Genomic DNA, 13,119 nt, shown 5'->3' on the forward strand with positions numbered 1-13,119 from the left:
GGCTTTGGACAGTGTTGGCTTCGCTGTCTGAAAGCGTTGGCAAAAATAAAGAAGAGGAAGAAGAAGAAGAAGGAAGAAGAAGAAGAAGAAAGAAGAAGAAGAAGAAAGAAGAAGAAGAAGAAGAAAGAAGAAGAAGAAAGAAGAAGAAGAAGAAGAAGAAGAAGAAGAAGAAGAAGAAGAAGAAGAAGAAGAAGAAGAAGAAGAAGAAGAAGAAAAGGAAGAGAAGAGAAGAGAAAAGAGAAGAGAAGAGAAGAGAAGAGAAGAGAAGAGAAGAGAAGAGAAGAGAAGAGAGGAGAGGAGAGGAGAGGAGAGGAGAGGAGAGGAGAGGAGAGGAGAGGAGAGGAGAGGAGAGGAGAGGAGAGGAGAAGAGAGCATATTACGTCCTCAGACAGCTACCTTAGCAAAGCGCAGCTTAGCCAATTAGTTCAGATTAACAACCTTACTTTCACAGGGTCTATGCTAGGTGGGACAAACCCCATCCTTTGTGTCTGTGCAAAGGAAAAGAGCAGATCGATCGTATTTTTGCTGTAAGATCCCTTCCTATTCAATGTGTGGGCATGTTGGCTTTCCAGTATCTTGAACCCCCGGCAAAAGCCCTTGCAGATACGCCTGGCGGTAGGCTCCTGGGACACAAAGTCATGCAAGTGCAATGAATGGCAGGCTGCCCCCAGGACCGTCTGCAGAAGAAGGAGGGAGGGATGGAGGGCGCACAGGCTATGACCTTCGCTGTGCTAACGAGTGTTGCACGTCAAACCATGGAAGGCTGTTTTTGCGCATGATCACTGGGGCAGGATCGGCATGAAATCAATACAGGACACTTATCAAACACCCTATCAAGCGCTTCACATTCATGCACCCGTTGATCTCTACGGAATTATTTTTGTGCAGCATCAGTGTGGAGATTTAATTCGCATTGAAAACAAAATTCGCTCGGTGAAGCCTACTTTCATGTAGTTAGGTATAACCATGTAAACACGCCGTTAAACATCCCTCCATGCAGTGCTATTAAGTTCTGAGATTATTCTTTAGCTAGTTGTCTAAAGTGTTTGAATGTAATTTTTGTGTTGCTGCTTCTGTTGCTAATTTAAAACTTTTAATATTAATCTTTTTGACTGGTGTGAGGTGTCAGTTCTCTGCAAGTGTTAATTTACTCCCAGTTCGCCGGGAGCGGTAATACGTTACTATCGCTGAGCTCTATTATTTGTTTTATCTTGTTGTTGTTTTCTTTTTCCCAGTCAGGATCTCAAGTTTCCCCCTCTCCCTCCCCAAATCTTCTGGGCTGAGATTGTCGGCTTCCACTTACAATCCTTTATTGTAGACTACAGTCTTACTGGCGGTGGCCATCGCGATTTCTGGCTCCAGCCGAGATGTCTCAATCTGTGAAATCAAAGAGGAGGCAAGATCAGGATCGGTATCACATTGTTATGCTGCAGCAGGAGCTCGACAGATCAATAAATTCATGTGGAGAAGTATAATATGTAAATAATACAATGTCAATCATGCCTTTTCCGTGTCATTTTAATGTGCTTTACTCTGCTCAAGTCTCAAAACAACGCTGTTTGGATTGACTTATATTACATGAAATGATGCACGCTCGCTGCCTTGTAATATTCAATGAGAATTCTCTGAGAATCAAATGGATCCCACCCATCATTTTCCAGGAGAGATCTCTGCCTTTTCCCGCAGCCAAGGTCCCCTCGCGTGGTGCTAGAAGGAATCCAGTCCCTGAAGCTGTGGTTTGCACCCGTAGGGACGCGGCAAACCCATGAGCTGCCTGGTGACACGAGAGGACAGCATACCTGCATTCGGCTCCTGGACCAGGGCTCTATATCCTCCAGCGAGGATGGATCACAGCTAAAATCTACCTACCCCCTTCCTCTGTCTCCATAAAATCTCCAGCCCTTCCCTAATTTTTCCCTTTCACCGGCTTTGCACGAAGCTTTCCCTTGCTCTGAAATCGCTCCCAACCTTTGCATCCCTGGGAGGGATCCGTGGTGCTCCCGGTTCCCGCGGCAAGCAAAGATCCCGCTCCCAACCGGGACAGGGCACCTTGCAAGACCAGACTTTTAGCAATCCTATACATTGAATTGATGCTGTTGCTGACACAATGCTAGGAACCCACGTTAAAATCGAAATGCTTTTGAAAATGTTTAACCTAGTTAGACAAATTAGCAAAAATTTGTGCAAAACAATTTAGGTATTTAAAATATTCAATGTTTTTAAAAACTGGAAAAACTGTTCTTAGCTTTCAGCTGCAAAAACCCAACAAAATATAACATCAAAGCAATCTTAACATGAGGTGCAACATAACCCTTCAGCAAAGCTGTTAAACAGCTACTGAAGCATCATGGGAAATAGCACTTCATTTATTCAAATGCACATATGTCAGGTTTTTGCACCATATGTCATTCCAAGCTATTTACAGTAATAATTAAATCTTAATCAACGTTTAACCTCTGTAAAATGTTTGAAGGGATCTAATCACCCTTCAGACTGCACTAATGAAGGAGAAATATATAAACATAAAAAGAAAATGATGCATAGATAGCACACCAGAAAGAACAGTAATTGCAAAATTGTATTTCTTTTAAATATAATCAGCAAATTATGTAAAGTAAGCCAACGAGTATTTTAAGTGAAGACATCTTGGGTGTCAGAGGTGTGATCAGCTAATTTTGTACTGCTATCCATAACAGATGTAGCATATTTTCTTTTAGTGCCATTATTAGCAACTTCACCATTTCTTTCTGTGCTGAAACACAAAGTGAAGCATTGTGCCGGGGAGAGTACCCAGCAAAGGTGCAGGAGAGGCGATTCTCACGTACACCAGCACTGACGGGATCCATTTTGAGGGAGGATTAACTCTGATCTGCCTGGCTCTGACGCAGCTTTTCTTCCTATTGTTTTCTTATTTTTCTTCCAGAGACAGAAACAAAAACTCCGAGGCATCGGGGCTGGGTGGTTTCACCCACTGGTATGAAAATATCAAGGTGCAAAGTGCCTTAAAATGACCTAGAATTGGGTGGTCCAAGCCTGACCGCCCGTGCTGGCATCAGTAGGGCTTGGGGACATGGGGCAGCTCGGACAGAGCAAAACCCAACCTACTGCTGGGACGTCTCCGCAGAAAGCTAACGGAGAGACACCAACAGTCCCTTCCCCTCCAACGAAGGCTGGAGAGGCAAGAGCTCCAAGAAAAGCCACGTCTGCCTTGGTGGACCCCAGATTAGTGGTCTGAAAGCAAGACCTATGGGGAAACGTTGAGGACTTGGATGTGCTCAGTCTAGAAGAGAGACGTTCAAGGGAGGCATAGTGGTATTTGGGTGTGCCAGAGGCTACAGCACCGAAGGAAGGAGTAATGTTTTGTTCACGCTCTCTTGGGACACAATTCAAAAAGCATCGAGTAAGATCCAAGCTGAACAGCAGGAAGAGTATCCTGGTGGGAAGGAGCAAAGTATGGTAACCAAATGCTTGGGGAAGGTGTGGTGTCTCTGTGGTGGGAGGCTTTGAGCACAAATTAGATGAAACCCATCAAGAATAGTTTAAGCAGAATTGAGCTTGTCTTGGTGGAAGGAGACAGATGAGGTAACTGCTTGTAGGTCCTTTCGGCTTCCTTCCCACAGGTCCAGGAGGGAAACAGCCTCCTTTCCCTGCATGGCTGAGCTCTTCGTTCTTGGCAAGGCTGTACACAAGGCTGTTAGATGGGATGGCTTTAGGAGGGACAGGACTGAGGTGTGATAGTTCAGAGACAGATTATGGTGTCTGAGCAGGACAAGGGAATGAATGCCTAATGCAAGATGGACACGTGGTCAGGGACTTCTCTGAAGATCTTGAAAGAAGATACAATCCCTCACAGGCATGGGTTTGGAGCTGCGTATTACTGAGCTCACTTAAGCCCCTTTCTGAAGCCTGGGAAGATGTGAAATAAATTTGCTGGGGGGTGACTGGTTGAACTGGAGCAATCTCTGCAGATGCCCTTCTGGCTGACTTCAATAAAGCAGATATTAAAAACTGCTCTAGAGCCTCAGCTACAGGAGCTCCGAGGGGTGCGCCTGCACCAAGGAGGCAGGTACAGCAGGGACGTACTCCACAGCAACATTGGCAAAGCCGTTCAGAAATGCATCAGGAGTAACTTACTCCTCTCACTGGGAAATTAAATGCCAAAGAACAGGGGGAAGCATTCAGGTGGTAGGCTACAGATACTAAGACAACATTAAGACACAACCTTGCTGTGTACCAGTTCAGTCTTTGAATCACAGAAGTACAGAATCACAGAATCATGAAGGTTGGAAAAGACCTGTAAGATCATCAAGTCCAACCATCAACCCAACACCACCATGCCCACTAAACCATGTCCCGCAATGCCTCGTCCACACGTTCCTTGAACACCTCCAGGGATGGTGACTCCACCACTTCCCTGGGCAGCTTATTCCAGTGTCTCACCACTCTCTCAGTAAAGACATTTTTCCTAATATCCAGCCTAAACCTCCTCTGGCGCAACTTGAGGCCATTTCCTCTCGTTCTGTCACTAGTCACTTGGAAGAAGAGACCAACACCCACCTCACCACAACCCCCTTTCAGGTAATTGTAGAGAGCGATGAGGTCTCCCCTCAGCCTCCTCTTCTGCAGACTATTCTGCAGACTAAAATCCCTCAGGGTTTCTTGTCGGAAAGTGTAATTTCACCTGTTTTGGTGTAGACTGCTATTCCAGTTGTCCAGCACCCTGGACCTGCTTGGCCAACCTTCCACTGGACATGGCATTGTGAAACGGATCTGGAGACCACGGAGTTTCTTGTGTCTCAGCTTCAAAGACCCCCGGCAGGGTCATCTTGGTCATGGCCATGCTGGGAACCCCTCTAACAGGGAACGCCTACCATGGAGGGTGCTCTGAGGAACAGGTTCTACCCTGTTGGGACTACACTGATGGGACCTGTCCCACCCCACATGGCCGACTTTGTCCTTTCAAACTGAGTGCCTGCCACGGGTTTGAATTGTGCCCATCCTCTTCCTCCCGATGAAGTGGATCTACCTGTGCTGGGCCAAAGGATGGATCCCCTTCCTCGCTCTGATATGACAGCACTGAGGTGCCTACCAGAAAAGGGCCTTCAACAATGAATCCAGGAGAAGTGAAGTCCAGGAGGGACGCAAGCTCACAACAGCACTGAGGGAACTGCGGTGTAAAAGCATCACTCCCAGAGAGTGCTACAAGGGACTTGTTTGGGGAAAAACCCCAGGCTTTCAGGCTGATGGCTGCATGAGCATCAGTGCAGCATTGGCCGCTTGGTACCCTGACATACCAGCATGGGAGACACTATGACAAGGCAGCGGGAGAAGGGGGAATTGCTTCAGCCCACCCTATGAGGCTACTGGAAGCTTTGCTATAGGTTCAGGGCGATCCTCGCTGGGAACACAGCCAAGGTGCATCTCCAAACTCATCCAGAAATGTGGCTAGCGCTAGCCACAGCCCATCGCAATACCTGGGAGCCAGTAGAGCCCAAGGATGCTCTTCTTCCCTCTAACAGATAGCCAAGTGCATGAAGAAAAAAGGGTAAAAACCCAAGAAAAGGTGTCCCCTGACCTTATTCAAGCAACTGTTTATAAACCAGCATCACCCAGGTAACGCAGGCGGGACGACAGCGCTGGCTTTTTAGCAGTGCTCCTGACCCGGTGAAATCTATCCCTCCTGGGGAACAAAGCCGCCGTAAAGGGAATCGCCTCTCGCGGTGCCCACCACACGCCAGCTCTCTTCCCCCCGTCTCTGCCTTGCAGTGGAAGCCTCTCTCCTCTCATCAGCACAGACAAGGCTAATTGGGGTGATAAAGAACTGGCTCCGAGTGCTGGCGTGGGCTGGAGGAACAAATGGTGCGGTGGTCACAGCTGGTGCTGCGGAGACGGAGAGGGAGAGGGTGTGAGGCAGGCTCCCGGCGCCCAAAGTTTCGTCAGCCCATGTTGGATGCGGGGCGGCGAGGTGGGGGGTTGTGTGTGTTTTGCATTCGCTGCTGACACGGGTGTAGCGTACATGCGCGTCCGGTGAAGCAGAAGCAGGCAGAAAGCAGATGCTTTTTGTTTGGGGTTGATACTCATTTCTATCCCAGCTCGGGAAAAGGTGTAGAAAGGAATGTGCTCCTAAGAGTGCAGGGAGAGAGATAGGTCTAGGCTCGCTGCCAGGGATCCTGTAATGATATGGAAGGCAGCTAGGGGAGACAGGAGCAGATGGATTTGGCATACAGCTCATCACTCAGCCAAAAAAAGGGAGGGGGGGGGAGAAGAAGGAAGAAAGCAGCCAATTTTGGTAGGGGGAGGGTCATGCGGACTGAGGGATGCTGCACCGGGAGGTGGGGGAAGGGAGGATCAGGCTGGTCACCGCATCTTCTGCTGCTGCCTCAGCAGTGCCAGCGAGGTGGCTTGGTGGTGGCCCCGGTTCGGAGCCCGGGAGGGCTCTCCCGGCCCTTCCAGCATCCCTCTGCCATCTCCTCCTGGGCCATCAGACATGAGGCCAACAGCCGAGGGCAATGCGAAGCTAACCGAGCCCTAGTGAAGCTCGGTGAGGTGTAGCAAGGACTACAGTTAATAAATGGCACCACGAAGCACCGTGAAGGACCAGCAGCTGCTGCTTCCACGGTGGTGGGCCTTGTGCACAGCTGGACAGAGAGGTGGGGCACATCCAGCACTGCTAACGGCCTCTGCTCTGTCCTCAGCGTTTGCAGACACGGTGAAAAAAGATGTTTTTCCTCGGCTAGACGAACTACTGCTCATCAGCCACGCCATGGTCACCAGGCACCTCTGCTTGTAGCTTGGTGCAACCACGGTGTCAAAGCACCTCTGTACAGGTCCACCAAGGCTTCCTTTCACCTTCAACCCATGGTCACCTAATGCAACCCTGCTGAGAAGCAGAACCTCATTAAATTTGGTTTAACATGCTTACTGGGGGTCAAAAACCAACCTGATTGGGTTTTCGATGGTCTTGTTCCCACGGTAAGACTGCCTAAGTGCTCCTCTTTCAGATATTTCAAATCTTTTCTTCTTTTAATTGACAGTGGCTGAAAGAATGCTGATGGGGCCCAAATTCACAAATCTGAACCTGTGCTTAATTTTATAAGGCTTTCCAAGATTGGAAAATGTATACTGAATGATTTAAAGACAGCAAGATTTTTTCCTCCTCTTTTCAGATAAACTCTTTCCAAAGCTTTTCCCAGACGCCAAAAAACTAAAGTGCTCTCCATGGACGCACTCGCTAAGGAATGAGATGAGTGTCTCTTGGACATGTTACAGATCTACGGCCAACTGAAGGTGACCTGACAGGTGAGAGAATCCAGGAAATGGCCCACCTCACCCAAAAACCTTCTGGTTGAATCACAGATGTTTTTCAAAAGATATCCAGCCTCTGGTTAAGGAGTCCAAGCAACAGTGGAGCTACCAGACCTCTCAGTATCCCGCTTCAAAGAGCATCAGCCATCCCCATGTTCTGCATTTTTCTAAATTCAGACATCCAGCTTTACATTTATCTATTTGCTGCACTAAGGAGCTCTCTCCTGCCAGGAATTTTCCCATGGAAGTATTCAAACATGATTAAATCACCTTTGTTAAAATTTATAGACAAAACTCGTGCTGCTTCTCTGCAAGACAGATTATTGATTGAAATACTGGTGTTAAAGTGGTCTTTTCTGACCATTTCGCAGTTTTTTTACGTCATTAAAAAAACTATGTACCCCAAAACTGGACACATTGGTTGAGAGACGGTCTCATGATAACTTACATGGTAACAAATAACTTCATAAAAAATTGATACTCAGTTTGCTGGCCAAATCACAAAGCTGGGGAAAACAATTTTGAGATAAACCTGAATTTTGTTAGGTTTTCCTTCATATTAATAATAAAAATTGAACTTTAGAGCTGACTGGTAGAATTCTCTTCGTTTTTTGTTTCTCTCAGGTCTTTTAGACCCTCCTCTTTTAAAGAAACGTTCAGTTTTCGTAAGAAAAACCACCGTATCTAGTCAAAACGTTTTTCTCAAAAATACGGAAACAAGTTCTTTGACTCCATTTCCATCCTTGACGCCGGCTAAGGTGTTAACAAAACATAACCAGAGGCTGGGGAGCCACCCCCGCCACTTGCAGCCCAGCAGCCGGGTCACAACATGTCCGAAGCCAGCCCCACCTGGGATGCAAGAGCCCCGTGGCTCGGTGGGAGCCCACTCACGGGTGTGACACCATCCACCTTCCCAAACAAGTGGGTCGGTGTGGGGAGGGAAGACTGGACCCCCCCCAAATAGACTGGATATTAGGAAAAATTTCTTTACTGAGAGAGCGGTGAAGCACTGGAAGAGGCTGCCCAGGGAGGTGGTGGAGTCACCATCCCTGGAGGTGTTCAAGGGACGTGTGGACATGGCACTGCAGGACATGGTTTAGTGGGCATGGTGGTGTTGGGGTGATGGTTGGACTTGATGATCTTACAGGTCTTTTCCAACCTTAGTGATTCTGTGATTCTGGGAAATGCAGGGATCAAAGAGCTGCGCACCTGCTTCCGAGGAGGCACCGAGCGCTTCCCCAGTGAGCAGTTAGAGCCTCTTTTCTCACCATCCCTGCTTTGATCATCTCCTTTTGTCTGACACGCCAAGGTATGCAACTGCACCCAGGGACTGATATTCCCTAAGAGGCTTTGCGACGCTCCCCGGCCACCTCGCCGCATGGAGCAGTGCAGATGTGCTTTTCCAGCCGGGACTCTGCCAAGGAAGCAGTCTGGCTGGTTGGGCAGAGCCCGTGCACGTGCAAGCAAAGCACCACGAAGGCTGCACATCCACATGGCCCATCTGCGCAACCTGTGGCATGCAACGGTGTGGTCCAGGGCAGAGAAGAGACCACCAGAAGATATTCTGGGAAGGTAGCGGCTTTGGAAGGAGAAGACACTAAGGGCTGGGAGCTGCTGCCCAAGCCAACAGATTAAACTTCTCTGGTGTTCTGGACCCATCTATTTGGGAAAAAAAATAAAATTTATCACGCACTCCTGCATCAAGACAACCACTACCATTAGTGCCTGGCTTATACTTCGAACGAAGTCATGGCACAGCCTCACCCAAGTGACCAGAGCCTACAACCGGGGATACAACTAAACCCCTCGTGCACCACGCCAGAGAGCAGACACACTCATGGAGTGAGAGGTTCCTCTCTTACATGCTTGGAAGTAAAGCAAAGCCAGTAGCAGATAAGGACAGCTCAGGAATAAGCAGAGAACAAGCAGCTCAGGAGCACATTTGGTTTATATTACCCTTTCAAGGCCATATTAAGTGGATTCACGTGTAATTTCAGCATATGAGTAAAGTAAGAAACTATGAGGCAGCCTGGGTACTTTGCAAAGAAGTTTCTTGTTTGGCTGCAAATCTGGAACTACTGTCGTGTGTCTAGCAGGTGGGTAACCTGTTAAATCCCTGCAATGTAGTAGTTTTGTGGGGGATTTCACACAAACGGCGCTGAATTCAGAGCCCTGTTTCCAAACAGTACGTTTTTAGGGATATATCATTTCTCAGCAGACAGTGAGCCAGGCTTACACTGAAGTGCAAGACAGAAATGCACTGCCTCTGGCAGGACCTGTGGCCAGCACATTTACACCGAAGCTGTAGCTCAGTGCTGCTGTCTAACCTCCGCTGGACATACCTAGAACCGGCATTAAAAAGGACCATTGCTTGAAATCAATTTTATCTCAATTTTCTCTCCCCTCCTTGAAACAATAAAAAGGAGGAAAGTTGGAATATTTGGCTGTTCTGGCTCTTGAGGGTTATCTATTTCAGAAGATTTTTCTGGTTTTTGCCATGGATGCTTTGACCACCAGCATCAACCTCCAGCTGTCTGCAGGACAGGGCAGAAAACAGAGGTTCTTTTCAGCCCAGGCTGGAAAGGGTCTGAATGTGGCACCACGCATACCCCGCTATGATATCCGTTAGCTACAAAGTATGTCAGCGACGGTGTTAGTGCCACGAGCTATTCACGCTCTATCACATCTGCTGACACCTCTGCACCGTCCCCTGAAAACGTCACTGCTTTTAGCAAAGCACAAACTGCAAAGTGTCAGCAGCACCTTGGGTGCCATCAGGTTTCTGTATCGAGACGAGCAGGAATATTCCTCATGCTCAACAGATGTTTGGATAGCGATGTGCAATTGCTTTTGAGACAGCTACAAGGCTTAAGATGTTACTGCCCTCACCTTGAATGGGAACAACTGACTCTGCCTTGAATGAGAGCAGAAGAGTCTGCAGGATTTATGGGTCAGTTATGGGACAGCAACTTCCACCACTTCATTGGTGGACCTGGCAGTTAACGGCTGGACTTGATGATCTTAAAGGTCTTTTCCAAACTAAATGATTCTTTGATCAAGGGTGGGACTTCTTAACTTCCGGAGTTGCAAATTTGCGTATCAAGCTTCTCTAAAAAAAAAACAATATGCATATTAAAAAACCCCTGACATTTTAATCAGATGGGAAGAAGGAAAACATGGCACTTTAGGCTACTGCCCAACCAGGCTGGAGCAGAGCACGACTGCCCACATGGCAATGAGCTCCCCTCGCTCAGCAGCACCTTTGTTTCCGGTGCTCTGGAAATGACTGATGATAACAGTGTCAGCAGGTGGGATAATAATATACAACAGCAGGCACCTAAGGCTGCAAGGTAGCTTCAGCTGCTCGGCGTGTCCCTGCCTGTCCGGCAGCAGAGCAGTTCAACAGCCGCGTTTCGCTCCTGCGCTCCGGCCCCCGTGTTCGTTCACCGTCCTGAACCAGTCCACCAGGAGACACGAGCTCTAACCTTCCAGTTCCCCCTGGGAACCTTTCTGGTGTCTCAAGATGACATCAATGATGGACAGACACGGTGAGATGAATGAAAGCCACTCCTAGGAGCTGGGTTTGGTGAGCACTGGGCTCACACAGCTCTCGGACCTTCTCAAGGCTTCCAGCTTTATACACAGATTGAAAGGTCAGCGCCTCGCATGACACCGTCACCAAGTCATTGCAAAACTGTGGGTTTGAAACATCTGGGAAAGAAGAGAGTTGCCCACAGCACCAGAAACATCAAGTATTTAAAAAAAAAAAACCCAACCAAAACCAAATAAAGGCTTTGAAACCGTAAGGTTTCAAACAGCAAGATCAAAAAAAAGCTCTTTCTGTCCATCTTCCAGAGAAAAGAGACATTTCCAGTTCTCTCTAGCAATCCAGGAAGGTGAAAGGCTTTCCCTCCTTCTACCCAGTCGCTGCTATCCAAGAGGTGCCAGCCTGCGTCCCTGGTGAGCATGGCACCTTGTTCTGCAACACTTCACAAGGCACCAAGGACTAAGACACGTGTAACACAAACTCACCATCCATACAGAGAAATGTAGAAGCCCAGACATGAGACTGAACAAAGAATCGAAGAGAAATTGTGATGGAGAGAAGCTAAGACCATGCCATGACATGTCTTCCATGAAGTGAAGAACCACACAGAAGGCCTTTGTAGGAGCTAAGGTACCTTTCCTCCTTTACTCTGGAGAAAAAGGTCTGCTCATGTATGGCAGATCAGTGCTCATGAGGTAAACTCTCGGTTACCCACACTAAATTAATTTCTACAGGAACTCCAGAAAGGTGGATGTCTTAGGCTGGTACCACAGCAAAACCACATGTGTTCTGACCTCAAGTCAGCCGGCCTTATGAAGTAAGGACCCTTGTTCAGGAGAGGACTTTCTCCCAAAACTGTTTGCGCAGGGCAGTCAGTCTACGGCGTGTAGGGCAAAAGAAACTTCTTCCTGGCCTCAAGAAAGAAGCCAAAGCCTCACATTACATGATGTAGACTCTGTTGGGGAACATTCAAGCCAACCGATGGATGGAAGAGTCATCAGCCCACCTAAAATATGATCTTGAGAACACCCAAAATAGCAGAGTTTAGGGTCACTGCTCCTTGCTGGAATGAAAAGCATTCACAAAGAGAGTTAGAGTTGTCTCTCCTCTTTTGGAAGAAAAAAAATTCCTACTTTTGAACATGGACATTATGAATGTGGCAGGTTTCCCTTTGATGCAAATGAGCAACTAGATCCATTCTGGTAAGAATTCCTCTAGCAGTTCTGTCGAGGAAGAGGGCATTTGTTGCTATTTGGTGAGAACATCAAACCCTGCAATTTTCCTGCTATTAAGAAGGGAGAGCATGATGATGGGTATTGCAGGGTTTAGGGATGTCCTTGTTGCTTTAAAGAAGCTAAGTACGTTCCTCAGGATCCCAACCTCCATCACATTTCCTTCTGTTGAAGGATCAACAGCCCCCCTAGAAACAGGCTGCTAGATCCAAATGATTTAAAAAGCAATTACAGACAATTATATATATAAAATATATATCTCTACGCTTGGGAAATGTGATTAATAAGGCATTTTCTGCAGTACGCAAGCATGCTTACAGCAGGCAAGTCTGGACAACTGGCCACCTTCCTTTGCTCGCATCCTGTACGTCTCACTTGGAGTAGTCTGAGGTACAGTTGCTTCGGATGAGCTAAACCAACTGTCTCCAAATATGCAGAAAAGGACGTATCCAACCCTATGCACAAAGAGTGGGGTAAGCCAGGCAACAGCCAGGGAAGATCTGGGGATGAACCCGGTTGCTCCAAATAAAGAGGCTGTCGGTGATCAAGAAAGAGGACTGAGTTTTTAGGGTGGGCCGGCATAAAGAGAGGAAAGGTCTTGGCTTTCAGGCCAAGAAGAAACCAGCAAAACCAAGGCCCCGCAGGAGGGCTGCACAGGGCGGGAGGAGACAGGGACGGCCATCTCCGCAGGCTCCCCGGCGAGCAGGGCAGGAATCCCTGGGGGAAGTGCTTCGGGAGGAGCCGCTCTGTTTACAGTAGGTGCTGCTGAAAGGTGTCCTGAAGAAAGACAGCAATTAACAGACCTGGAAAAAAATGGCTTCTTTCCACAAAGTGCCTTTTAAGCATGTTTTTCGAGCCACTTTAAGGGTTAATGTTTAGCTGTTTATCCGGAGTTGTCGGATGTCAGCTCTTTCTTTTGACTCCTAATGGCTTATAGCCATCAGGAGGTGAAGACTCCTCAAAAGAGATGGTGTCAGGAATGTTTTTTTATGCCCACCAGCACCCACACACCTGCAGGAGCCTGTGCTTGCAGGA

At 47.8% G+C, this 13,119-nt stretch overlaps 1 protein-coding gene across 1 annotated transcript in view; it reads right to left on the reverse strand.

The window, feature by feature from the left end:
* Positions 1 to 851: 851 nt before the first annotated feature.
* The window catches only part of SFXN5 (sideroflexin 5), a 106,246-nt gene continuing 93,978 nt past the window's right edge, over positions 852 to 13,119 (reverse strand). Inside the window, exon 15 of the mRNA XM_059817851.1 lies at positions 852 to 1,377. Within this exon, the coding sequence (XP_059673834.1) occupies positions 1,300 to 1,377 (78 nt within the window). The 3' untranslated portion in view covers positions 852 to 1,299. The remainder of the gene's footprint in view (positions 1,378 to 13,119) is intronic.

Source organism: Gavia stellata, chromosome 5, assembly GCF_030936135.1.
Source record: "Gavia stellata isolate bGavSte3 chromosome 5, bGavSte3.hap2, whole genome shotgun sequence".
Lineage (NCBI taxonomy): Eukaryota > Metazoa > Chordata > Aves > Gaviiformes > Gaviidae > Gavia > Gavia stellata.